The sequence below is a fragment of the Mesoplodon bidens genome (genome assembly GCF_964165515.1).
Source record: "Mesoplodon bidens genome assembly, chromosome: 4".
NCBI lineage: Eukaryota > Metazoa > Chordata > Mammalia > Artiodactyla > Ziphiidae > Mesoplodon > Mesoplodon bidens.
Window position 1 is genome coordinate 66,173,254 of NC_138160.1, and position 26,263 is coordinate 66,199,516.

The window sequence follows — 26,263 nt, forward strand, 5'->3', positions numbered from 1 at the left end:
GTATATAATCTACTCACAGAGACTAAACACTCAATGATGATTAAAAAATAGTGAATTTATCTATGCCTTTACGATATAATTCAGTTAACAATTTTGACCTACCAAAAATTTTTAATGGGCCCCCTCAATTACATGAAATGAAGTAGAATCAAATAATTAAGAAATTTTGGAACTAGAAGGGATTTTAGAAATACAGGCGTCCACTCTCGTTTTACCTGTAAGACAAGCAAGTCCCAGAAAGGTTAAGTGACTTGCTAAAAGTCATACTTTGCTGGGCTTTGCTGGCATTTGGATATAAGATGCTTGACACATTGAGGTCCTGCCAGCAATACCACTGTCATTTTTTTTTTTTCCTGTAAAAAGGCAATATCAGTAGAAAAGATATTAAAATTCAGAAATGTGTCTTTCAGTGTGGAAAGATATTTGTCTCCAAATTACAACTCACCATTTGACATATATTTACGTATTTATTTTTCCTTTTTCTGTATCTCAACCACTGTAACTGCACTGTCCAATATAGTAGCCCTTTGCCACATGTGGTTATTTAAATTAAAATTAATAAAGTTAAAAATTCAATTCCTCAGTCACACTAGGCACATTTCAAGTGCTCAAAGGTCCTCAAAGTACTAGAGCTACAGCATATGACAGTACAGATATGGAACATTTCTCTCTTCCCAGAAAGTTGTTGGGCACTGCTGCTTTAGAACGCCAGTTCCATGAGAGAGGGATTCTCATTAGTTTGTTTTCTGATGTATCCCCCATGGAGAATGGTGCCTCGCGCATAGTAAACCTCAACTAATTTTTGTTGAATGACTATTTCTGAGAGTGATTTTTGTACAGCCCTATGAAGTTTTCAATCATATATATGGCAACGCATTTTTTTGGTATTATGTCCAAAAAGGGAATATCTGTGACAAAACGGCTGTAAAATAATGAGATGCAGTTTGGCAAAAGAAGTAAACATTGTACCAAAAAGCCCGATATACTGCTAACTTAAATTGAGTAAGACAGCACAGTGTTCGCTATGTAAATTTTTCTTGATTTGGGAAGGAGAATGAATTTCTTCTTTGCCAGAGATTTTGAATTTGTTAATTTCCTTTGTCCTACAAAGGTAGAAAATAATTGGAAAAGATATATATCCCAGGACATGGTCATAACTCAAAGTCAAAAGAAAATAATATATTTTTCATTGTGTTTCACTGGATTTTAAATAATAATTTAAATACTTTAACAGTGTAATTAACACAATAGAGACTTACTACAGTCTTCTTTACCATTCCAGCTGTAAGACTCCTATCATTTACTCAGTGTAGAACTTAATTCTCTTTATGCAGCTGAAGTCCTTCTCTTATGTTTTCATATTGATACCATTAACTAAAAGTCAAATTCTACATATGAAATATTTTAGAAAGACAAAATTACTGGGAAAGGACGTGCTAAATAGCATTCATTCTGAAAAACAGAACATGTAAGGAAGAGTAAGTGTAGTATGTTTAAAATATAGGTACCTTGGTTATATGGGGGAATACAGTACATTTACTTTCAGTATATGAGTAAATGTCCCAACAACGTGTTTTTTTTTTTTCTGCTCAAATGCTTGCTGATTTTTCCCTATCTGAAAAGTGAGGAATAGTCTTCTCAAGATTTGCCTATCCTTAACATCCATTGTTTTTCATTTTATCATGTATAGTAAGAACTATACATTCAGTATTAACAAAGAATAATCTCATATACTGAATAACCAGAAGAATAAAATATCTGTACTTTCATTTACATATATAATTAACTAATAATGTCTTTATCCGGTCACAAATAAAATTCCTGTTCTATGCAAACTTTAAAAATACAGAAATTAAAAAAAGAAATCACCCATAATCCTATCACCCAGAAATAAAGGATAAGTCCCTTACAGTCTTTCTGGTGTGTGTGAGTGTGTGTGTGTGTGTGTGTGTGTGCGCGCGCGCGCACGCATGTTGGGGGGTGTGGAGTGGAGGAACTGAGTTTGTACAGTGATATATGGTAAAGGTGACATACCACACAGGTTTGTGACTTTTTTACATTTGGTAATAGATCATAAACATTCTGTCATATCAATAAATTTAATCCTATAACATACATTTTAATAACTGCATACTATTTCACCATTTGGATATACTATAATTTATTTAACCACTCATTCATCTATTATTGGACAAATATCTTCGAGACTTTCAGTAGAATGGTCAGATGCAGTGTGCTTTTAGAATGTCAAAATCAGCTTTAGAATATAAAATGGTCAACAGCATTCACTATGTGACCTCAATTCACACACCTGTTTATAGAGTTTCAGGAATGGTGAGAAATTCCAATTCTCTAGGGTCAATAAATCAATAGTTTATTCTTGGTGTCACTCATTAACAGTCTCTATATTTCTGGCTGTCTTGGTTTTCTTAGCATAGTGTTGAATGAACACTGTGAATTTTTCAGATTAAACATTTTATCTATGAGAAGGATAAAGACCTCCAGTTTATGGAGCTACTTCAACACCACCAACCTATTCTGACAGTTGAACCAATTCCGGTGTAATTTCTATGTTTCATGTGTTCTCTCATAGATATTTATTCTTTGCAACATTGCAGATTTTTGTAATTTTACTTTGCTTTCATAATTATAGATACTATTACCCTTTCTTGCATTTTTTGGGCATAGTGATTTGATACCATGTTCCAAATACCCAGTCCATAAATATATAAACAGTATAAGTAAGCCATTGTGGATTTAGTTCAGACTCATGAAAACCATCTCAGAAGTACTTAAAAATTATAGTCTAATCATTAGTAATTATAAATTCTGGAGAAGCTGTTTATTAAAGGATTGTCTTTTACATATTCAAAATGACTAGTCAACACCACTGAAGAAGTTAATAGCGTACTTTTTATTTTCTTAGATACAATATACCAATAGAAGAAAATTTTATTAGTTTATGATCATTTTAAATAGACTAAATAAAAAATTTAACATTTGTTTTTATATACATCATTCCAATTAATCACAAAAATAGCTTTGCCAATTCTACTTTAATGACTACATAATGAAATTGAAGAAATGTTTTGTTGTTTGAAAAGGTCATGCTACTAAATAGTTAATAGTGTAAACATTGTTTTAGGAAATGTTTAACAGTTTGCTCAAAATTCTTTAAAAATTAGTATAAATGTAAGTTATTATAAATTTGAAAGATAGATGTTTGGATTAATGAAGCTTAACTATATATGGGGAGGGGGGCAAAAAAGGGCCACTCATAGAAGAGTACAATTATTTTAAAATATACTTAGGTAAAGACTGTTTAAAAGTCTTGAGGAAAAAGAACCTGTATTATAACTCTTTATTACATTTAACTTTTTAATTGCCTCTTTTAAAAATCCAAAGGTTGTTGTTCTTAAAAAAAATTTCAAACAATCTAGATTTACAATTCCACATTTCTGCCACTAACCCATTCTTCCTAAAAGTGTCTTTCATTTTGTCAGTTTCTTTAGGTGTGGAACTTAGTATCTTATACATAGCAGGCATTTCAGCAATGTCAGATGGATGCAATTCCAATAACTCTATGAGATTTTCATTATTCATATGCAATAAATGGAATCAGAAAAATTCATACATGCTTGTACAAGAAATTCACATTTCCCTAATGGAGATTTTCACAAACCTCTTATATCTACAAAATACATAAAGCTATGAATGGAATGTCTGAAACACCATGAAGACTGCAATGAAAGATACAACTTTCTGTCCTTAGAAAAGGAAATTTAAAAGACTCAGGCACATATAAGTAGATCTGACTGTCAATACATATAGGTTCACCCACAGAGAAAGTAAAACTCCCATATGTTGAAACCCTTGGCATCTGTGCACTTCTTTTTCCTATTTCATGCCATATTTCCCTGGCCCTATGTACCGAATGCATTTTCAGTCTGAAGGAGAAAACTCCAGCTGCTAATGTGAGGACTTCTAGCCCTGTAACCATGAGATGACCCAGCACTGCTGCCTGCTTAGAGTTCTCCCCTGGGGGTGAATGTGGGTGCTGGCACTCTCTGCTGTGCATTAGAAGCAGAGAACACAGCAATTGGGACACTTCAAGGACACTGCATAATTTCAGTAAGAGTTAGGAGAGGAGAAGGAAAACTCCATTTCTATCAAATGTGCTATCAAAGTAAGCACAGCTTTCTTGTTCCATCTTTTGGTTAGGAAGGAAGTGGAAATTTTTAAAAAATGAAAAAGATTTTATTGTGATAAAAATAATAAACCAGGGTTTACTTTAAATCTGGGAAAATGATGTATACAAGAACAAAGAAAGTGACAAAACAATCATCTTGACATTAATATTCCATATGGTTAAGCATTTAATTTCTTCTTGTGTTACATATGTGTATATATATATACACACACACACACATGCACGTTGTCTCTATTCTAAACCTAAACTATAAGCTACCTGCAAGTAAAAATTGTGCTTTATTCTCTTCAGTCAATAAATATTTATGTTATTGATAAACTATCTGAGGACGAAAGTCTATGAAATCGCAGAGCTCTTGTAGATAAAGATAGTTGGATGATCTGTTGTTAACTATTATTAATAGATCTAACCCTTCTAGAAGCAGCTAATTATATACTTGATATGCCACTATAATTGGGCAAAATTAGTATGTTACAGCCATGTTCTTGTAACTATATAATATAAAAATAAGCTTAAGTATGTTCATAGAAAATTTTATTATCATCCTTCACAGTATAATCTGCATTTACCAAAATTATATATATTTTGAAAGGTAGCTTCAAAGTATATGGTAGACTCCAAGGGTCAGCAAACTTTTTTCTGTTAAGATCTAGACAGTAAATATTTTAGGGTTGCAGGCCACCTATGGTCTCCATCATGATCACTCAGATCTGCTACTGCAGTGTAAAAGAAGCCATACACAATACATAAACGAATGAATGTGGCAGTGTTCCAATAAAATTTTATTTACAAAAAGTCAGCCAAACTATGGGCTATAGTTTGCCAACCCTTAATGTAGGTTATACATCACTAGAAGTAGCGTAAAATGGGATGAAGAATAATTTAATATTTTTATAGGAGAGAAATATATGTGACATTTTCAAGATCTTTATTGACTCTTAAAAAAAAAACGCAGTAAAAAGCCACCAAACTTAAATAGCACACACAAATCTTACCTGGTTAGGTATCCTCAGTGGGGGCCTTGGACCTCCAGGGTACCGAGGTGACATAAAAGGCTATTGAAGTAAAACAAACAAATAAAACAAAAAAACAATGTAAAATACAGATCTGACAATAAACTGCTTTTAAGAATTTTCGAATTATACAAAACATAAATCAAATTTACTTATGTGGCTGATTTCAGTAGAATAAAAGCTTTCAAGAAAAATTACCATCCTATTTTTTATTTTGTAGAATATCTGGAAAAATTCCAAAGAAATCATTAAAAAATCGAAGATGACTAAAGTAACTGTAGCAAAAAAATTGTTTAATGCTATCTAATTGGCAAAAAGTAAGACTAAGAAATTTAGGCAACTGAATCTTAGTAAAGACTTCAGGAAGAGGATCACTGGCTACATTATTATACAAACTGGATTCTGAATTACCCAATTCGGTTATCATTTTCCTCTAATAATTTTGACTGAATTACCCAATTTGGTTATAATTTTCCTCTAATAATTTTAAAGTTGCCAAATTTCTTCATCTTTTCTTTTGTAGTTCCATTTAAAATGGTAAAGAAATTTCTTTTCCAAGGGACATTTGTGGTTAGGAGAGCTTTGGCTTTCTTTCATTAAGGGTTTGTTATAATTCAAAATCGACTATAAATTTTAAAATTGAAATTTCTTTGCATATTTTGAGCCTAGCAGACTATGAGGTGTGTACTTTTTTTAATAACTATTTCTTATTGAAGTATAGTTAATTAACAATGTTGCATTAGTTTCAGGTGCACAGCAAAGTGATTCCATTATATATATACATATACACACACAGACATATATATATATACATATAAATATAGACACATATATATTCTTTTTCATATTATTTTCCATTATAAGTTATTATAAGATATTGAATATATAGTTCCCTGTGCTATACAGCAAGTCCTGGTTGTTTATCTATTTTATATATAGTAGTGTGTATATGTTATGTTTTTAATTTATTTCCTCCCGTATGCCCTCCTCCAGAAGTCCAGAAGAAAAAAATGGCCTTATATTAAAACTCAAGTCAATTTATCTTGTTAGATGAATCAGAGGCTGCTAAGATGTGCTGATTCTGTCAGTCCTGAAACTGTCTGAAAAATATGCTAAAAGTATCATTTTAGTGATTGTCCAATGATGAGTGGAAGGAGAATATTTTTGATCACTCAGATTTGGGTACAATTTATTTTTAAGTTTATTCCTAAAATTATTCAAAATTCCATTTTTATAGAAAAATATAATTTTGTTTAATTATAATACATAATTACATGTAATATAGCAAATTATCAACTCTAAAGGGTTGAATATTAAGTAAAATATTAAGAATGAATTAATATAAATTAAGAATGAATTTACCAAAGGCTTGGGCAAGCCAAATCTATAGTACTTTACATAATTAAATACCACATTTATAATGAATTTTCTAAAAATATTTTTAGAAATTAGGCCTGCAGTTCTAGGGCTATTTTAAAAGCAGCAGCTGAAAAACAAAATTCTAGCAAATTTATGTGGTATAGACTTTTCTATAATATCTTTTGGAGGGTCTGACAAACGAACAAGAAGAACTTTAGAATTAAGCAATTTGTGTTTTTACTTGCTGAGTTCTTATATGTTAACATATTCCTAGGAGATCATTTTAAATGGACAGAAACAGTAGATTATTCAGGTAATAGTGTCACCTTCGGCTGATAAAACTTAAGTGGATTTTCCAGTTTAAACATTTAAAAAATGTTTAGTTTTCACACATTTGATTAAAGTTGACTCTCATCATTTCTGAAGCTCTACTCTAAATTGGATTAATTAGTTAACTATACTGTCAACTGGGAAGCTCATCCCAAAATTCACACTCCCTCTGCTACTTTTCTAACCACCTAATTTCATTTATGAAACTGTCTTATAAATTCTGGACTCACTTAAATAAGTTAATAATTAAATATCATGTCATTGATTTTGGAATGGTTGCCTTCCTTTCACAAAGTGATGTTTTATGACATAGTCACTAAGCCCAAGTACAATATCAATTTAGTGTTTGAGACATGGAGAAATAAAAATAGGTTACTGATAATTCCTGTCTATAATAAAATCACTTCAAAGTGGAATGAATACAAGGTAGAAATTGTTAAAACACTACTAAATACTGATAACCTTGAAATGTACCTTATTTGAAACAGGGCATTTGAGATTTGTATGTTTCTCTGAATGTAAAATAATGTTGTAGTGTTAATATAAATGGACTATTTGAAAAGAGAAAAATTTTCTCAAATCAATGGCATTGTGAATAAATGTATTTTAACAGGACTGTTGAATTCTCCTATCTGACCATGAGGCCCCATCAAGGGACTACTAAGTGGGAGAGGCACTGCATGTGGTAGTTGCGAACCTGTAGTCCCCTATGGAATAAGATTGCGAGAGAGAAAGAGTCTCTTTTAAATTTATTTCCTCTTGTATGCCCTCCTCCAGAAGTTCAAAATTTTTTTTAGCCAAAAAAAAGAAAGAAAACCACTTCTATTTAGCAATCTATAGCTATACAATTAAAGCAAAAAATAACAAAAATATAGTTAGTTTAGATAAAAAACTACTACTTTTCCCTAAAATATAAACATTATTATGGTTAAAGAATTTTAATATCAAATTAGTGCTGTTATAAGCTCTTAATATTCAGATTGATTCTTAAGATATCTAGTTAACCACCTAGGTGCTCAACTGCCTACTTGTTTAGGTACAGACACAGCAACAGAACCCAAAAGAGTTTTCATGTTAGCAAATGAGAATATTCTACTAATATTCTGTATTTCACTATTCAGAAGTCAATTTGCTTTCAAATATAATTTAAGGTATTAAAACAAGTTTAAATTCTTTTATGGTAAAATGCTAATCTAAGAGATTACTTACTGATATTATAAAGTATACCTACTGATATTATAAAGTACCTCTATCAACAGACCTTCAGTACTCTCTGCATTGATAACCTGGGAAGAACAGGTTCCTCAAAAGAGCCCTTAGCTATGAAAGTATGCTTACTCTTAATATTTGGGGAAAAATTTTTTAATAGTTTGGGCATCAAAATATGTGCTTGAGGGTGTCAGAATGATGAATCAATATTTTAAATGGAAAAAGCCTTCCCCTTGAAAAATGGGCTAAAAAGTTATTTATAATGCATGTGGAAAAAACATTTGACTGGGAGTCAAAGGCCTGGATTCTAGTTTTTGCACCACCAATAATTAGCAGAGGGACCCTAAATTAAAACCCTTTCAGGGCTTTAGTTTTCCCAACCTTAAAATGAGAGAGTTGGACAAGATGATCTCAGAAGTCTCTTGGGAAATAATAATTTAAAACCCCTATGATACTGAATGTCAATATTATGACATGGTATGAGTGTGTTTCGTGTTTGGTAATTGCAATCATTGTTGGTTTTATTCTGGTCATCCATTTACAATGCTTGGTGTCAGTTTATTTATCTCGTAAAAATAAAATGCAGTGTGTGTGTGTGAAAAAAAACAAAAACAAAACATTAATGCTAGTAGAATAGGTAGTTTAACTCTTCAAATCAAGATACACAATTTCCAGTTACTTGGAATATTTTTACTTCTTAATTTTTAATATTTCATAAAAGGCCTTTTAAAATATAGTTTATACTAATTTGTATTATTTCCTAATTTTGAATCTGCATCCACATAGTGGTCAGTTGGTATAATAAAGAATAATACTTGATTCTTAAAAAAAAATAAAATAAAACCCCCATGATTCCATGTTAATTATTTCCAGCATTACCCTTAAGTATAAAGATTAGCATACTGTAAATAGCTATAAATATTTGAAGTGTGTGTGGGTGATATCAGTCTATGCTCCTAAGGCACAAGCTATCTTTATCAAGGAGATAGAGAAGCTTATTCCCATGCTTTCCAGAGAAAAGAAAACTGATATATGGAAAAAGAAAACTTTTTCCAGAGAAAAAGAAAAGCTTAGGTAAAGAAAAAAAATACTCCAACAAACAATGATGCCCTTTGTTCAGATGAAAGGCCAATAGAGAGAATAAAAAAGCTGCACTTATTGATTAAAAGGTATGCTACAGATTTGTTCATTCAACAAATATTTATTAAACACCCACAAAGGCACTGTTCTAGATGGTGGGACATATCAGTGAACAAAGCAGATAGATGATCACTGCCCTCTGCTTAGGATTTTTCAAGGTTCACAGTCTTGTAATTAATAGGAGAAACAATGTTCTGGAAAAACTATTTTCTACAGTCCACTAATCTGGAAGAAATAAAACGTTCTCTTCACCAAATGGCAAATATCAATGAAGACCCAAAGAAAATAATATTTCAATCTGGTGCCTTCCCTCAGAAGTCATCCCTACTTGACAGAATATGTAGTGCTATGAATGACTAAAACTCAAGGCTAGGCTTTTAAAAAAGTTTTCCAAATTAGGCAAAACGCATGGACAAAGGTTCTTTATAATACACAAGATAAACTGAGTAGCACAGTTAGTACCCTGACATATGGAAATACATTTATGGGCATAAATTCTCATTTCTACATGTTTCAGTTATCTACTTAGAATGAATGGGATAAACCAAAGTGCAAGCAATAAAAACGTATACAAAGCCAGAAAGTCAATAAATATTTGATGACTAAATGAAAGGAAAAAAACTCTAATAGAAATATAAACTAAATGTCCAGCCCATTTCCTCCAAGTAGTCTTTTAGAGAAAAAAATCACACTCATTTAGAATCATAATTTATTTCAGAATGAACATCATTCAGTCTTAAAGGATTATTATTTTCCATTATATCAAGAATTATTCATGAAATATTAAACTTCTGCTTTCCTAAAAGACAGATTTTCCTTTATTCTTTGCCATATCTGCTAGTGGAAAGTAGTAGTCTCCCTTTTCTTATTTCATCTTCATAAACTGTTAGTGCTTTATCTCAGTTCTCTAAGATTTAGAAGGAACAAGTTCTTTCTCATCTTTCCTTCTCCGAAGATCCCAGACCCCACCAATGGAATTATTTTATAAATAATTTACCTATTCTGAAATTACAGGTGATAAGAACCATTTAAAGCCCTAACGTCTTTTCACATATATATATGATCAAACTGTACCTCTTAAATGACACATTGCTCAAATGTTAACTTTACTAATATTTTCTAACATTTTAATAGTTTCCAGAAAGCATAAATATGATTTATCAATACCACAATTTTTCTTGAGATAACTCAGTATTCTCCTTTCTATGCCAAGTAAACGTCTACTAATCCTCCAGGGGCCGGAATGTCACTTCCTCTTTAAGGAATCTCTATAGGTTCCTTTCCCTCCATTTCCTGAGCACTTTGTCACACTATTCTCATAGAGGATTCAGCATACTGCAGCGTAATGTGTGCCTTGATATGAAGGGAACCCACTTCAGAGGAAAGGACATGAAACCAGATCAGAGCAAGTACCTTAATGTCATGGTAATCAATCCATAAAATAAAACTGATATTTCTAAGAATCCTTAAAATTGATGGCAGCAGTGTATAAATCACCCTATATCTTATTTTAAATATTTCAACATGGCTTTAGATACTCTTTAAATCTTGGTCTTTAAGAGCAGGTTGATAATAAAGAAAATTTAAAATCACTAAAAAGTAAAATCTTCTTTAAAATGCCAATTTTATACTCAAGCATTTTCTATATACTACATTTTATTTTATGAGCACAATTTAGAACAAATCAATGATGAATAATACTAAGTTCTTTAGAATGAACAAATGTAACATTTAGGACAGTTGACAATTCTGAAAATTTAGAAGTCTGAGATATGTTCTACAATTTAAAGTAACTGAACTTTTTCGAGTACAAAACTATTCATGTGAAATTTGCTTCTATTTTTGAAAAAACAGTAGTTTTTAAATGACATAGAAATACACAATTACCAAGTTTGAGAAAACATGAACTTACAAAACAGTCTAAAAAATAAATACACACTTTAAAAAATGACTTCACAAAACTACTCAAGTGAAGTTTTACAAGTTCTGTATTGTACAATTATAATAAAATCTGACTTACAGAATTTTATTCCAATATACCTTTTTGACACATTTTACAGCAAAAAGTTTTTAGAGTTAACTAGGTCAACCTCCTTATTTTATGTAAAAGAAAACCAAAGACCAAATTCCTTAACTGCCACTTTAGTTTTCTTAGAGCTATATAACATCCGACTATAGTAATACCTTTATAGAATAAAGGCAGGTACACATGCTTCATTCTTATGACTAACTGACCATAAATAAAATGCCTGACTTGGCATTTCCTCCTAGGCACCCCCAGCAACCTTGCAACCATTCACTTAATGTAGAATTCTTTATCTTTGTTACCACTCAACCATGAAAAGCTGAAAAGACAGTGGTATTTCAGGTAATCAAGTTAATTTGCACATAAAACACTAATTAGCATGTGCTCTTGATTCACCAGATGAAAAGAAATTTAACAACTGAAATATAAATTTAGTAAGCTCTATCTCTCTCTTCTTGAATATTTTTGGTAGAGTTTTGATAATATATGTTGTCTTTAGTTCATTTATTTTTGTTTTTAAGTCAAATACCGGAAGGGAATAGAAGATGGGTTAGGGATGGTGGTACATGGATGTGGTATTATTAGAAGAGTATTATCATTGTGATCAAGCTGTTCATTATAATGTGACAACTTGTAATGAGGTTCAGGAGGAAGGGAAGGAAGCAGTTAGCACATTCTAAGAGGGAATGTACAGAGTCGCATTCAATAAATACTTGGCTGTTTCCATAGCCGGGTCATTGATTGAGTGAGTGAACAACATTGATGGAAGAATCTATAAACCGGCAAAAGGTGTAATAAAGTTTGGTTCTCTTGTATAAAATCTCACCTGGCCAATTTATGTGTCTTGTTAAAAATAGGTAGTATCTATTGATATTGCAGAGGGTAAGGCACAGTACTGGCATAGTGTATCTGGTTGTCTAATGAGAAAATGCTTATATGTATAGAGGGGAAAATTCAGCTTGCTTATATAGGATAAATTATGTCTTCTAGAGCAGCAGTCTCCAACTTTTTTGGCACCAGGGACCAGTTTCATGGAAGACAATTTTCCCATGGACCGGGGGGTGGGGGGAGTTGGGGGGGTAGAGGGATGGTTTCAGGGTGATTCAAGGTCATTACATTTATTGTGCACTTTATTTCTATTATTATTACATTGTAATATATAATGAAATAATTATACAACTCACCATAATGCAGAATCAGTGGGAGCCCTGAGCTTGTTTTCACTTGCCACTCACTGATGAGGTTTTGATACGAGTCTGCAAGCAACTGATTTATTATGGTCTCTGTGCAGTCAAACCTCTCTGCTAATGATAATCTGTATTTGCAGCTGCTCCCCAGTGCCAGCATCACTGCCTCAGCTCCCCCTCAGATCATCAGGCATTAGATTCTCATAAGGAGCATGCAACCTAGATCCGTCGCATGTACAGTTCACAGTAGGGTTCACACTCCTATGAGAATCTAATGCCACTGCTGACCTGAGAGGGGGCGGAGCTCAGGCGGTAATGAGAGTGATGGGGAGCGGCTGTAAATACAGATGAAGCTTCGCTCGCTCACCCATGGCTCACCTCCTGCTGTGCAGCCCGGTTCCCTGGGGGTTGGGGACCCCTGTTCTAGAGGACCTAATAAAAGTAGGTAAAGAACAAAGTGTTGGAGATCCCAAGATGATACTGAGTTATAATTACAATATCTACATCAACAACATATGAGAGAATTTATGATTTAGATGACTAAGAAGGTCTTGTACTCTCTCCTACTGCTTTCAGGTCTCTCTATTTCTGGGGCATCAGGGTTGAAAATAGTGATTCTTAGGCAGTTTTACAAAGTAACAGTATTTAATAACCACTTTTGGGTATAGAAGGATGTCAGGTTAATTTATGTATGATTTGGAGAAAAAAAAAAGTATGATAACGTCCCAATTTTTTTCTAAAGCAGAGGCCAGCCATGAGAACTGCCAGTAATTCAATATAGCAGGGCATTTCAACTGTTTGTCTAATATAGTGCCAGGTGTACACATGAGACCCTGGTCTTCTTAGATTTAAATACATTCAAAGAGCTATAATCCTCAGGTCTCAGAAACATGTTTTAGCTTACATATTTTCTTTCCATTAAGAAGAGGCTCAGCATTTGAGTAACATCATATTGTCCTTACCACATAACCATCTTTAGTCTAAAAATCTGTAAGAAAAATGGTTATTTGCTAAAAAGTAATTTGCTTCCATCAACATTTAGGCAAAAACACAAGATACAAAGTGATACATAGCTAGGAAAAATATGGGTTATCTTCAGTAATTATATTAATTACATAAAGATCAAATATCTACCTTTCTTGATCCTATGCAGATATGACTTTAGACAGATATAATCTTCTGATATTTTTCACATACTGTTTTAGGCAGACACAGGGAATAATATACAATTCTGTGTCATAAAAATTATTATAGAATCTTTCAAGGGAAAAACTTCTCTTGAACATAATTTTTTTAAATGATAAATATGGAAGATTATAATTATTTATAGTCTTGTAAAGGTAATAAAAATATGTTCACTATGAGATTTTACCCCAAGCATAAACATTCTCTTAAAAATTAAACGTTACTTTTTATTCATTCTGGGTCCATTTTTTTAGTTAGTCCAATTCTCTTTACATGATTCTCCTATATAGATTTCTATTCTCTATTTTGCTATTCAAAATCTCACTTAGAAGTAAATCTTTTTTTAATTGTGATAAGAGTTGAAGTCATATGGCTATCAATAATATATAATATTGAGAATATTATTTTGAAAAAAGCCTCACAAAAAGTGTTGTGACTTGTACATTCATTTCTGCCATCGTTCATATTGTAAGACTGTTCACATGTTTGTTTTTTTTTTTGTTCACATGTTTTTATTTTTATAATTCCATGAGATGCTTCATAAGTTTTCTGTAGAAAAGTAATGAAGCATAAATTATACATCAAATGAATTTCGTTAACGTTACTTTACAATTCATATATCTTAATTTGTTCAGTTTCTTTTCTGTTTTTCAGGAAAATCTCCATCAGACATTACTGACACCCCAGTGGATAAGACACTCTTGATTAACACATTTTAATTCCAACTAGTATTAAACTAATTTAGCTCACAAAATGACATACTTGTGCTGGCAATTCTGCTGATAAGCATAAATATGTAGTTTATCTTCCATACATCTTAGATATTCTATCATCAACACACTTAATTAAAATAACGCATATCAAATATCTGTAAAGTATGAACAGATCAGGTTTCCTAGATGTTGTTTTGGCAAGGCTAATCCAATTCAGCACAGAGTTATAAGCAGGTTGATTCTTCTGATATGGATTTAGTCTAAGCATTAACATTGCTCATTTCTATTATGGGCCTTTTCAAAAAGATGAGACTATTTCTCAAGCCTTCATTACCATATATCAGATACTGGCTTGTGGCAATGGACTTGTGGATTGTGAATGGGGACTGTGCTGCCTTCTGGTCAAATCAACTACAGAAGTTTGAATAACACTCTATAAAAAACTTTAATTTGTTTTAGATCAATTTATATTCACAAATACACACAGACCCTTTTACTTTTTTTTGGTGTCTGTGGGACAAGTAGCTGAAGTCCTGCGTAAGTTGAATCTCTCTCTGTGCTGCCTCCCATCGCTGACTAAAGTCACAAGGACAGATCAACCCACATTATTAGTATATTAAAAAAAGACACTATGGGTATGAAAATCAATATGTGAGGTTTATAATTGAGGAAGAGTATTGGGCTGACTCAATAAAAAAAGAAGCAAAAACAATTTTTTAAAACTACTCTTAATTTTTCATTGAAGAATGCAAAAACATTCCCCTCTTCCCCAACCTTTTCCCTATTTTATATTCATGCTTCCACATAAACTTGTTCTAGATGAGAGGGTGGGAGACAAGCACTTTAATTTACCTAAAAGTACCATTAGGTTAAAAAAAAAAAAAAAGCTACTTTGTTCTGATACCCTTCTGGTATCTTGATATGCTAGGTAAGTTTCTACTGATAAAGCAGTAGTCTTTTCAAATTCACAAGCAGCGATAACATTTGTTAAAGAAACCTGCCTATGGGCTTGGTCTCTGATACAAGTGGCAGATTATATATATTTTTACTTTCTTTAAAATGAAATGTTACACTTCATATTCACTTGGTTACTTACCTGCAAACATGAAGTCTAAAGTTACTCAACTCAAGTCTGAACTGTATAATCTTTTCTACTGAACAGATTTTAACAGAAATTATTAATGCCCCAAAAAGTCTGTTTTGAAACTACAGCTTACTAATTTGACTAATGCTAAAAAGTATAAAAATAAGCAAGATGAGAGAATTCAAATTGCACAAAGTGATTTCTCCATCTCCAGTTAAGATGCATTTTGAACCACGTGTCTTAAGTAGATACAGAATAAATGTACAGAATAAAACTAAGACAAATTTGAGTGGAGAAAATATTACTGATGTCAAAGGTATTTGTAATGTCAGATTATTTATAGAATATAAAAATGACAGAAAACAGGTAGTAGTCGCATTTGCAGGCATTCTTAGTAAGTAACTCTATTTTACTCTTTCTTGATAAGCATCCTACTGTGTACAAAGAATATCCGATTACTCTATTCCTTGGCATTATGTCTTAAACTCAAGATTATACCTGATTGTTGGGTATAATAGATGGCACCTGGCAATTGCCTATACTCTCTGTCCACAGGTGCCAGCAGAGCAGTTTTCTTTGTCCCTCGGCAGGAATGAACAGTTTATAATAGCCAGCACTTCATTCCCAGCAGCATTTCTTTGACCTCCCCAGCCTCCCTCTCCAGCTACTGCCTCATCTTCACTTTCCCTTTACAGCAAAACTCTTTGAAACTCTTTGAAAGAGTCTGCAATTTCTCTCTTCCTACTTTATCTTGAATTTACTTTTATGTGGCTGTCACCCCCATCACTCCACTGAAACTGGCCTTATCAAAGTCATCAGTGACCACCTTGTTAGGTCCAATGGTCAGTTGTCGGTCCTCAACTAATTGGAACTATCAGCAGCATTTGACACAGCTATCATTCCTCACTTCCCTGCATTTTTCTTCTTGGCTTCCAGGCTCCCACATTGCCTGGTTTTCTTCCTAACTCATGTGCTCCTTCTTCCCATTCTTCTTGCTGGTTCCTCCTCATCTTCTTGCCTTCTTAAAAACAGAACCCTGGGATCCTTGAGCTTCTTGTCTCTCTCTCTACTCATTACGTGGGTGATGTCATCCAGGCTCACAGCTTTCAATATTATCCATATGCTAATAACTCCCAAATGCGTCTAGCCCAAGCCTCAAGCATAAAACTCCAGATCTGATACCGTGCTCCCTACTCGACATCTCTTGAATATCTAATAGCCATCTTAATCTTAACAAGTTTAAACTTAAGCTTCTGATTGTCCCCTCATACCTCCTCTTGCAGTTTTACCTATATAACACGGGTAAATGTCAGCTCCGTTCTTTCAGCTGAACAGGCCAAAGGACTTGCAGTCGCCCTTGATTTGTCTTTTCCTCTCACAACACATACCCAAACCATCGCCAAAATCTGTTGGCTCTAACTTCAAAATATATCTAGAATCCAGTCACTTCTCACCACTGTTACCAGCCTTGTTTGAGCCATAATATTCTCTTGTAAAGTTTTGCAGTGACATCCAAATTGGTCTCCCTGTTTCCACCTTTCCCTCCTATAGATGAATCTCAACATAACAGCCAGAAAGACCCTGCTAAAACCCTCCACTCAGAACAAAACACCAAATCCCTACAGTGACTTACAAAATTCTACTTGATGTGGCTTTCTATTGCCTACGACTTCGTATCTAATTGCTCTCCCCAGCTGACACTCCACTATAGTTACTCAGGCATTCTCTTTGTCTCTGGAAAAGCTGGTCATGCACTGAACTCAAGGGCTTTATACTTGCTTATCCCTCAGCCTAGAACACTTCCTTCAGATACCAGATGCTTGTTCCCTCACTTCCTTCAGGTCTTTACTTAAATGGCATCTTCTTGATGAGTCCTTCTGTGGTCACCCCATCCAGAACTTCCTCAACACTGCCTATTTTCCTTTTCTGCTTCATTTTTCTCTCTAGTCCTTATCACAATCTAACATATCATATATTTAAAAATAATTATTTGTTTACTGACTGTCTCCCATAGTGGACACTACGTTGGATGTGGGTAAGGATTTCTGGTTAGCTTGTTTACTGCAGTAACTCTAGCACAGCGTGGTGGGAGGGGACCATAAATATTTGTTGCTGAATGTCATCAGCACTCTGAGCCAGTGGTTCTTAAATTTTAGCTTGTAAGACTCATCTGTTAAAAATAAAAAACAAACAACAAAAACCAAAGGATTTCCAGTGCCACTGCCCCACGACCAAGAATCCTGATATACTGGGAGGCAGATGACCCCCAGGACTCTTGACAATAGTACAAGAATACACTTGGAGAAACACTGTTCTTGGTCTTTACCCTTTGGATTTCTTACAGGCCATCTAGTGGTGACCATATTCATAAAGAATAGGAGTGGGTAAATTATGGCTCATGGCTAAATGTGGTCCACCGCTTGTTTTTGTAAATAATGTTTTACTGGAATAGCCATGCTCTTTAGTGCACACAGTGTCTATGGCTGCCTTTATACTACAACAACAGAGTTGAGTAGCGTGACCTCAAAGCCTTCAAATCCTAAAATATTTACTATCTGGCTTTTTACAGAAAAAGTTTCTTGACCTCTGATATAGATAGAAGATAAATTATTCCAGAACACCACCTAGTGATAAGCTATTTTGTAAATATATATATATATATATATATATATATATATATATATATATATATATATTTTTTTTTTTAATGGTGTTTTGTTTTTTTTTTTTTGGCTGCACGGCATGGCATGTGGGATCTCAGTTCCCCAACCAGGGATTGAACCCGTGCTTAACCACTGGACCACCAAGGAAGTCTGATAAGCTATTTTTCAAAAAGCTGAAGGTATCCTTATGTATACTTAAGACAAATCTATCCGACCTATATAGGGAATTTGCAATATATTTGCTATTTGATTTATATTTAATAATCCATTCCTTACCTTTAATTCCCCAAAGAATGGTGCCCATTTTTGTTTCTGTAACCAACGTTAAACCAAAAACTAAGATTGTGTTATAAATTGCCTTTGGATATTTGCTATACATTTTTTTTTTGTTTCCCAAGGCCCTATAATAAAAATAGAGGTGTTCTGGGAAGAATTTTCAAAAATAAGATATTGGTCTAGGATGGCCAAGTTAACTTTTTCATAAATACCCATTTTGATAAATAAACATCAAAAGTAAGGTTTCTAACAGGAAACTATTTCATTCCATTCTAACTGAAAAACACAAGTAAAGAGTCTAAACCCCTGACACCCCCTTCTTTGCTTGTTGTCCATCTAGTCACCGCTATAGGGTCTTCAGTTGTTTGAAACTGCGATTTAAAAAAAAAAACTTACTTAGTTACTCAAGCTGAGCAGTTTTAATTTGTTCTAATAGTTGAGGCCAGAAAAACTATTACCATAACTGCAGGAAAGCATTATCAAAGCCAGCAGCTGTCAGGCACCTTTATTTTTTTAGGCTGCTTTTATCTTTATACTAGAGAAAGACTTGTTCTGTTCTCAATATTCAGAATTTTTGTTCTTTAAAGATTCAAAATTACATTTTTAAGAAAATTAAACTCCAGTTTTATTTCTTGAACTTTGACAAATAAGCAACCTTCCCCACCTCTACTCTCCAAATCCTGTTGTATTTAATTCTGAGAAATACTATTTTTAATGTGTGAATTTTAAACTATATATATTGATAATGTTAGATATTATAGTTCAGTAAGTCAATTCAACTTGAGATATTCAGTATTCCACTTATTCAAATTAAGAAATGATGTACTTACTAATCTTTTGGTTTGTTATCTGACATCAAAGATGATATCTACAACTTCTGGGGAGAAGGAAAGGGAGTTTCTCCTGTCTTAGAGTATTTCCTAATACTAACTTCTGAAACAGCCATGATCAGGAGGGATAAGAGGAAAGGCATACCATTGAGAGAGAAGACAATTTAAAGATTAATAATAGAAGGAGGGCTTCCCTGGTGGCGCAGTGGTTGAGAGTCCGCCTGCCGATGCAGGGGACACGGGTTCGTGCCCCGGTCTGGGAAGATCCCACATGCCGCAGAGCGGCTGGGCCCGTGAGCCATGGCCGTTGAGCCTGCGCGTCCGGAGCCTGTGCTCCGCAACGGGAGAGGCCACAACAGTGAGAGGCCCACATGCCGCAAAAAAAAAAATAAAAAAATAAAAAATAAAAAAATAATAGAAGGAAACTGAGAAGGAATGGAGACTATTTAACTACTATATCTATAAATAATAGGGTAAAACAGGTGCTACTGATAATAAAAGGTTGTTTTGTGAAAGTCAATAGGAAGAGGAGTATGCTTAGTTATGAAGGTATCTTCAAAATGTAGGACTTATGTCTAAAAATAAATCAAATAAATATCTACCTCCAGAAACATTTAACCAGGGCTTGTAAAAACATTTCTTCTTGTCTTTTTCCTTTTCAGTTTTAAGTGTTAGATTAAATAATTGTTTTTCTCCTTTTTGATTCTCTTTCTTTTAAAATATCAAGAATATTATATTACCCTGAGCTTTGTTTTTGTCTTTGGTGCTTTATGAATGTCATTTATATTGAGTTTTTCTAGTCAATAAGTGTACCATGGAGAAAAGGGGAGATTTCCTTGTATTTTTGTTGTTTTTGTTGTTCTTATTACATTATTACTATGTCAAAGCATTAGGTCAGCTTGCTACAGTGCAGTCTTGCTAAAAATAGAACCTTTGGAAAATATACCCAAACAAGTAGAGACATTGGCAAACCACCACTAGATGGCAAAACCGCTTTACCATTGCTAACATTCTGCTTGTAGAAAGAATGTGACTTAGGAACCTGCTGCAACATATTTTCCACCATATCACAGTTTTGATCAATTCGGATTTTAAAATATGCATGGCCACTGTAGTCTGAAACTAAATTACTTGGTATACTTTATCTTCAACAAGTATTTATAATCTTATTCATGTCAAAGCCTTACATTTACAATCCATCATCAATGTATTATTAGTTTTCAACAGTTCTCAGTAAAGAAGACAGATCCAGTGACTAAGAATACAGCAAATGTATTAAGATAAAAATCAAAACACAATATAATACATGGTAAAAATGAACAAAAGGCTATACAGAATTCAAAATTAAATATTTACAAGTATATCCCACATTAGTTATATACGCAAAGATATCTACATTAGACCTATTAAAAAGATTACATTGTGTTTTTATATAAAAGTTATAGATGTGTTTGATTAGTGATAAAAACAAGATGTGGTTTTCTTAAAAGTTTTCTTGTGGTAAACAGCAGAAAGAAGGAAAAAATAAAGTATTTTTTTCACTCCCCTCAGATTTTTTTGGTTGAAATAAGAAATGCCCATTTCTTTAACGTAGTTATATTAAATTCACAAGAGATTTCTTACTACTCAAATCTAGAAAATTATAAAGCAACAGAGTTAATAGTCTATTTTTTTAAAAAACACAAATGAATGAGAAGCTTGTTTTATAAGTGCATTTTACTAAACTATTTTGATTATTATACGTAAGTGTGAAGAAAATCTAATTGGTTCAAGGATTAATGCTGCCTATTTGATAAAACTACAGGAATCAAATTTTGCCTGACTTTTAGTAAGAATGCTATGAGAATGAATATACAGCAGGTTGATGCTTTTAATGCGTAATTCAGATTTCTTAGCATACAATGAAACTTTTGAATAATACTTTAGCATAGGGACAGGAGAGTCAGAGTATAGACTTAGTTCTGAGGACCTATTAGGTGTATTCACACCACACCACAGTACTGTATTTTCTTCCACCAAAACTGCCAAACTCTAGTTAGATCAAAGGCCACTTCTACTATCTTCCCACTGACCCCAGTAGCAACACTCCTCAATTTAAGAAAGTTGCTCTAAAGTCATTCACCAGTTCCATGGTAGGTCACTTTGAGAATTTAGAGGGTTTCTTATACAAATTACTCCTTTGATAAAAGACTCCAAGTAAATAAATGTGTCTTACTTCAAATGGCTTTATTTTACTAAACGGACACCTCCTTTTGCATGTCCAACTATTCCCCTTGATTTTACTTACTTTGATCTCCTACTCAACAATAGAAGCACCCCCATTTCAATTAAAAAAGGTCAAGGTTTAAGTCTGAACCATGCTGATATCTGTCACAAATAGCTGTGACAGATATCAACATGGTTGATAGATGCTAATCTAGAGACCGTCTTCCAGGATGGACTTATTAAATGTATGCGGTATTAATCGTAACTATTTTGGAGTTTGAGTTAATTGATATTATTCAAATGCAGTTGTTATGAATTCACAAATTTAGAGTTTGTAATAATTCCACTTCATAATATATATAAGTCTATACTTAAAATGGAAAAGAGGGGGCTTGTTCTGCAGTATAAACAGGGATAAAACGAGAATGTTTGTCTATTTAGGAGAATGTTTTCAATGTACTTCTTATGGTAGGATCACACAGTGAGTAGAGCTCAGAACTGTTGAAGCTGGTGAAGCTTTATGTGTTAATTAAAATTCTTGCTTTACTTTCCTTTATTCATTAAATTCTAACAGTCTCAGTCTTTTCCTGGTCTAGTCCCATCCAGCCATCCCCAAATAAGTTTTGCACTTCCTCACTATTTCTCACTATACTATTCCTCATTATTTTCTCTTTTTATTTTTTTAAAAATTTATTTTATTTATTTATTTTTGGCTGCATTGGATCTTTGCTGCTGTGCACGGGCTTTCTCTAGTTGCAGCGAGCCAGGGCTACTCTTCCTTGCATTGCGCGGGATTCTCATTGCAGTGGCTTCTCTTGTTGAGGAGCACAGGCTCTAGGTGTGCAGGCTCAGCAGTTGTGGCATGGCGGGCTCAGTAGTTGTGGCTCGTGGGCTCTGGAGCACAGGCTCAGTAGTTGTGGCACACGGGCTTCGTTGCTTCATGGCACGTGGGTTCTCCCCGGACCAGGGATCGAACCCATGTCCCCTGCATTGGCAGGCGGATTCTTAATCACTGTGCCATCAGGGAAGCCCTATTTACTGTTTTGACAATATATGTCTGACAATGACTCTCCCAAGATTGGGTTTGGTGGCCTTCTGATGTGCTCTAAAAACATGCACTACTCATTTAATATAGCCATTTTCTTTCTAAATTCTAATTGCCTTCTCTCTCTCTCTTATTCACCACAGTGTGAGTTTTTTAACGGCAGGGATTTTGTATACAACTATATCATAGGTGCCTAAAAAAGCCTAAATCTACTCTATAGTTTGAATTCAGGTCACTGCCCTTCTTAAAGATGTCTGACAGTTCCTACATGCCTACTGAATAAAGACTCAAGTTCTTAACATGGCATATAAGGCCCTTCTCAAGATGCTACAGCTTATCTTCCAATTTCATTTCCAGGAATTCCTGCCTGCCCTCCCCTCTACTTTCCATTCATATTACCCTGAACACGTCTGCACAGGTCATTCTGATGCTTCCACACTTTTGCTTATACTTTTCCCACTTTCTGGAATATCATTCCTCTGCTTGTTGTTTTCTTGGAAAACTTTTTCCAAACCACTCTTAGCTCCAGTTCAGGCAGACTTTATAGCTCTCTCTTCTAGGTCAACACAGAACTTTACTCTGTTACAGCACATATCTTGCTGTATTACAGTTATTTATTTTTAATAATGACTCTCTGGCTAGACAGTGAGCTTCAGGAAGGTACATATTATACACACTCATTTTTATATGCCTACCACAGTGCCTGGCATCTAGTAATAGTCAAGTATTTATCTAATTGGATTAAAACAGAAGTTAATTCTGTTTCAACTACTCTTATCAAGACTCAGGCAGAAGGCAGGTAGGTAAGGGAAGAATGGTTCACTCTACAAAATGTAAAAATGAAGATGTATAGGTTTATGCATCTTTGCTTAACCCTAGGAAGAATTTGGCTTCCTTCCCAACCTACTGCCTCTTTTTTAAAGGGCCACTTAGATAGCTTCTGCTAGCCCTTGTAAGTAGATTAAACTCTTCTGATTTACTCCCTAACTCCAATCTATCCTTAGTAAGAGAAATAAGAGCATGAGGAAAACATATAAAGTGAGCTAGAAATATTTTATGAGTAACGATCAACTCTGAACTTTAAAAGGTAAAGTCAATGGCAGAAGTTGAGAAAGCCTTGCCTTGAATCCCAGTCCTGTGACTTTCTGACTTTGTGCAAACTTCTTATCATGCTTTGGTTTTTTCATCTGTGCAATGGTAATGATGATAATACTTACTTTACCCCTAGGTTATTGTGAGGATTAAGAGTTTATACACATGAAATATTTAGAACAAAGCATGGCATACAGTAAGCAGTTACTAAGTGTTAGCTATTATTATTATTATATTAAACAGTGATTGTTTAATTAATAACCAAGAGTTATAATATGTTCCTAGATTTTAAGAAAGGGGCCTCAAGACAGAATGTGAGCTCTAAGACTTTTGAATATTAATATACAGTAGCCAGACAAATAGCATATCCTAAAGGACTTTACATTTCAGACTTAGTACTAGGTTCTAATTATGACTTTTTTTATTCAATTGCTGTACTGTGGAAAATTACTTATAATTTTATTTCTCCATTTTCACATTTATAAAGTACATTGATCTACACTGAAATGATGGTATGTATTAATTAACAAATGATTATCAGGGACTTTGAAAATATAAAACACTAAAGTGACAAATTAGTTTGTAAGTACCTGATGTAATTCATTAACAATATAGCATATAACATTAATTCCTGTAATGCCTTCCAACTGCAGGTCTTAACTCCTAAATTCTTCCTAATTTTCTCAAAGGGTGGTATAAAATTAAGTATGGAGTTTAAAAAAAAAAAAACTTCAGAATCTATGTAGCTTTGGGTTAAAAAACTGTCAGATTTAAATGTGGATGCCATAGGGCTTTTCTGGTGGCGCAGTGGTTGAGAGTCCGCCTGCCGATACAGGGGACACGGGTTCATGCCCCGGTCCGGGAGGATCCCACATACCGCAGAGCGGCTGGGCCCGTGGGCCATGGCTGCTGAGCCTGCGCGTCCGGAGCCTGTGCTCCGCAACGGGAGAGGCCGCAGCAGTGAGAGGCCTGCGTACCGCAAAAAAAAAAAAAAAAAAAAAGTGGATGCCATCAAATTGAAAAGTGATGTAATTCTAAAATCATTATCATCTTTTGCTAAAATAAATGTGCTTGTTGCAAATTTAAAATACTAACATATGTATTTTAAAATCTGATTTTATAAATGTTATATAATGATATTGATAAAAATTCCAGTTTAAAAGCCACAAAGATGATTCTCAAAATATTTTGTTATAGCCTATAATTTTGATAAATGAATAGGTTATGACTTAGCCATAATGTGAAAGTACAGCCAAATCTTGATTATCTTTAGTCTGTGGAGATATGGATGGCTTGGATTGTTAAAATCCATATATCATTCCAAAACCTCATCCATTAGCCTTTTCTCCCACCAAATCTTCACCACAGTTAGCTTAGCTAATTTGCATTTCAGCTACCTTTCTTTCTTACTTGCACAGTGAAATGGTAAAATATACGAATAAAAATCTGACAATAAAGAAAATATTGGAAGGAAGGGCTAATCTACATACAAGATAACCAGTCTCTGAATAATCAAGAGTTGGCTGCACAGCATTATGTTTACCTTAAGGATTCAAATAGCCTCATTCTCCTTCATATATTTCAATAAAATCAAACAGGAGTTCCTATGCCTTAACATTCCTAGTCAGAGTTTCTCTGAGTACCTGAAAGAACCCTGGTGGTACAGGACCTACTGGCATGCCATCTCCTGGGGGAATGTTTCCTAGCACTGGACTGGGAGCTGCTGCAGCACTCTGCAAAGAATAAAGGAGAAACAAACCTATATCATTACAGAGAAGGCACAGAACAAAAGACTGATGATAATAGACTGTAGGAAGGGAAGCTTTTCATTCCTGGGAACAAATATTGGTAATTTCCCCCACTCCAGAGGTAAACTAAGATGTAGCAGTTAGTTTAGGATATGACTAAGTTATTTGGTTTAAACAGGTCTCTTTAAACTTTTTGAAATCACAGAACTTTAATAAGATAGTATATTTGAGTAAAATATAAAAGGCAAATAAAATGATAAAGTGATAGAAGTTTAAGTAAATGCTTTATTTTAAGGCACAGCCTTCTGAAATGGCAACATCAACAACAAATAGATAAATATTTAAGTAACAAGTTTGAAAATGGTGGTTGTAGGAGTTGGAAAAAAGAACTCTGTTTAGATTATGCTTTTCTCTGTCATAAATAAGTATAATTACTTCTCGTCTATAGGTGGCAACACGCACATTATTCACTTTCTGATATACTATAATTGGTAGCCAAAATATAATTGATAGCAAAAAAAAGGGTGGTGAGGATGAAAAAGTAATTAGGAGATTGAATAAGAGAAAGGAATTAGATTTGGAGAGATTAGTCTCAGATAAACAGATTATGAAAAAATCAGATGGAAAAATTCAAAGTCTACTTTACTTGCAAATTATTTCATGGAATCCTACGGCTTCATGAAATAGGAATATGAAAAACTTTGGGATAGGCTCTTTGTAATCAAGTCAAGGTTTTAGATTTAACTCTTACATAGAGCAGTAATGCATACAACTATTTTACAACCATGAATTTCATCCCTCAATCTCGTTAGACACATTACAAATACTAAGAACAGCCAAGAAGGGAGCAGAAATATGCTGAAGACAGATCAGTATGAATTCAACAGTTCTGTTATGAAAAGAACTCAAAACAAATCCTGGATCTATTTGTGTGTATTTGTTGTACTT

The 26,263-nt window shown here is 33.8% G+C and overlaps 1 protein-coding gene across 8 annotated transcripts in view; it reads right to left on the reverse strand.

The window, feature by feature from the left end:
* SSBP2 (single stranded DNA binding protein 2) overlaps positions 1-26,263 on the reverse strand; it is a gene marked incomplete at its 3' end in the record, with an annotated part of 330,177 nt that overhangs the window by 66,946 nt on the left and 236,968 nt on the right. For 6 of the 8 annotated variants that reach the window (XM_081231546.1, XM_081231543.1, XM_081231541.1 and 3 more), the window contains 2 exons: positions 25,211-25,300; positions 5,206-5,265 (listed from right to left, as the gene is read on the reverse strand). In XM_081231546.1, the coding sequence (XP_081087672.1) occupies positions 5,206-5,265; positions 25,211-25,300 (150 nt within the window). The remainder of the gene's footprint in view (positions 1-5,205; positions 5,266-25,210; positions 25,301-26,263) is intronic. The other 2 variants (XM_081231547.1, XM_081231542.1) reach the window with 1 other exon arrangement.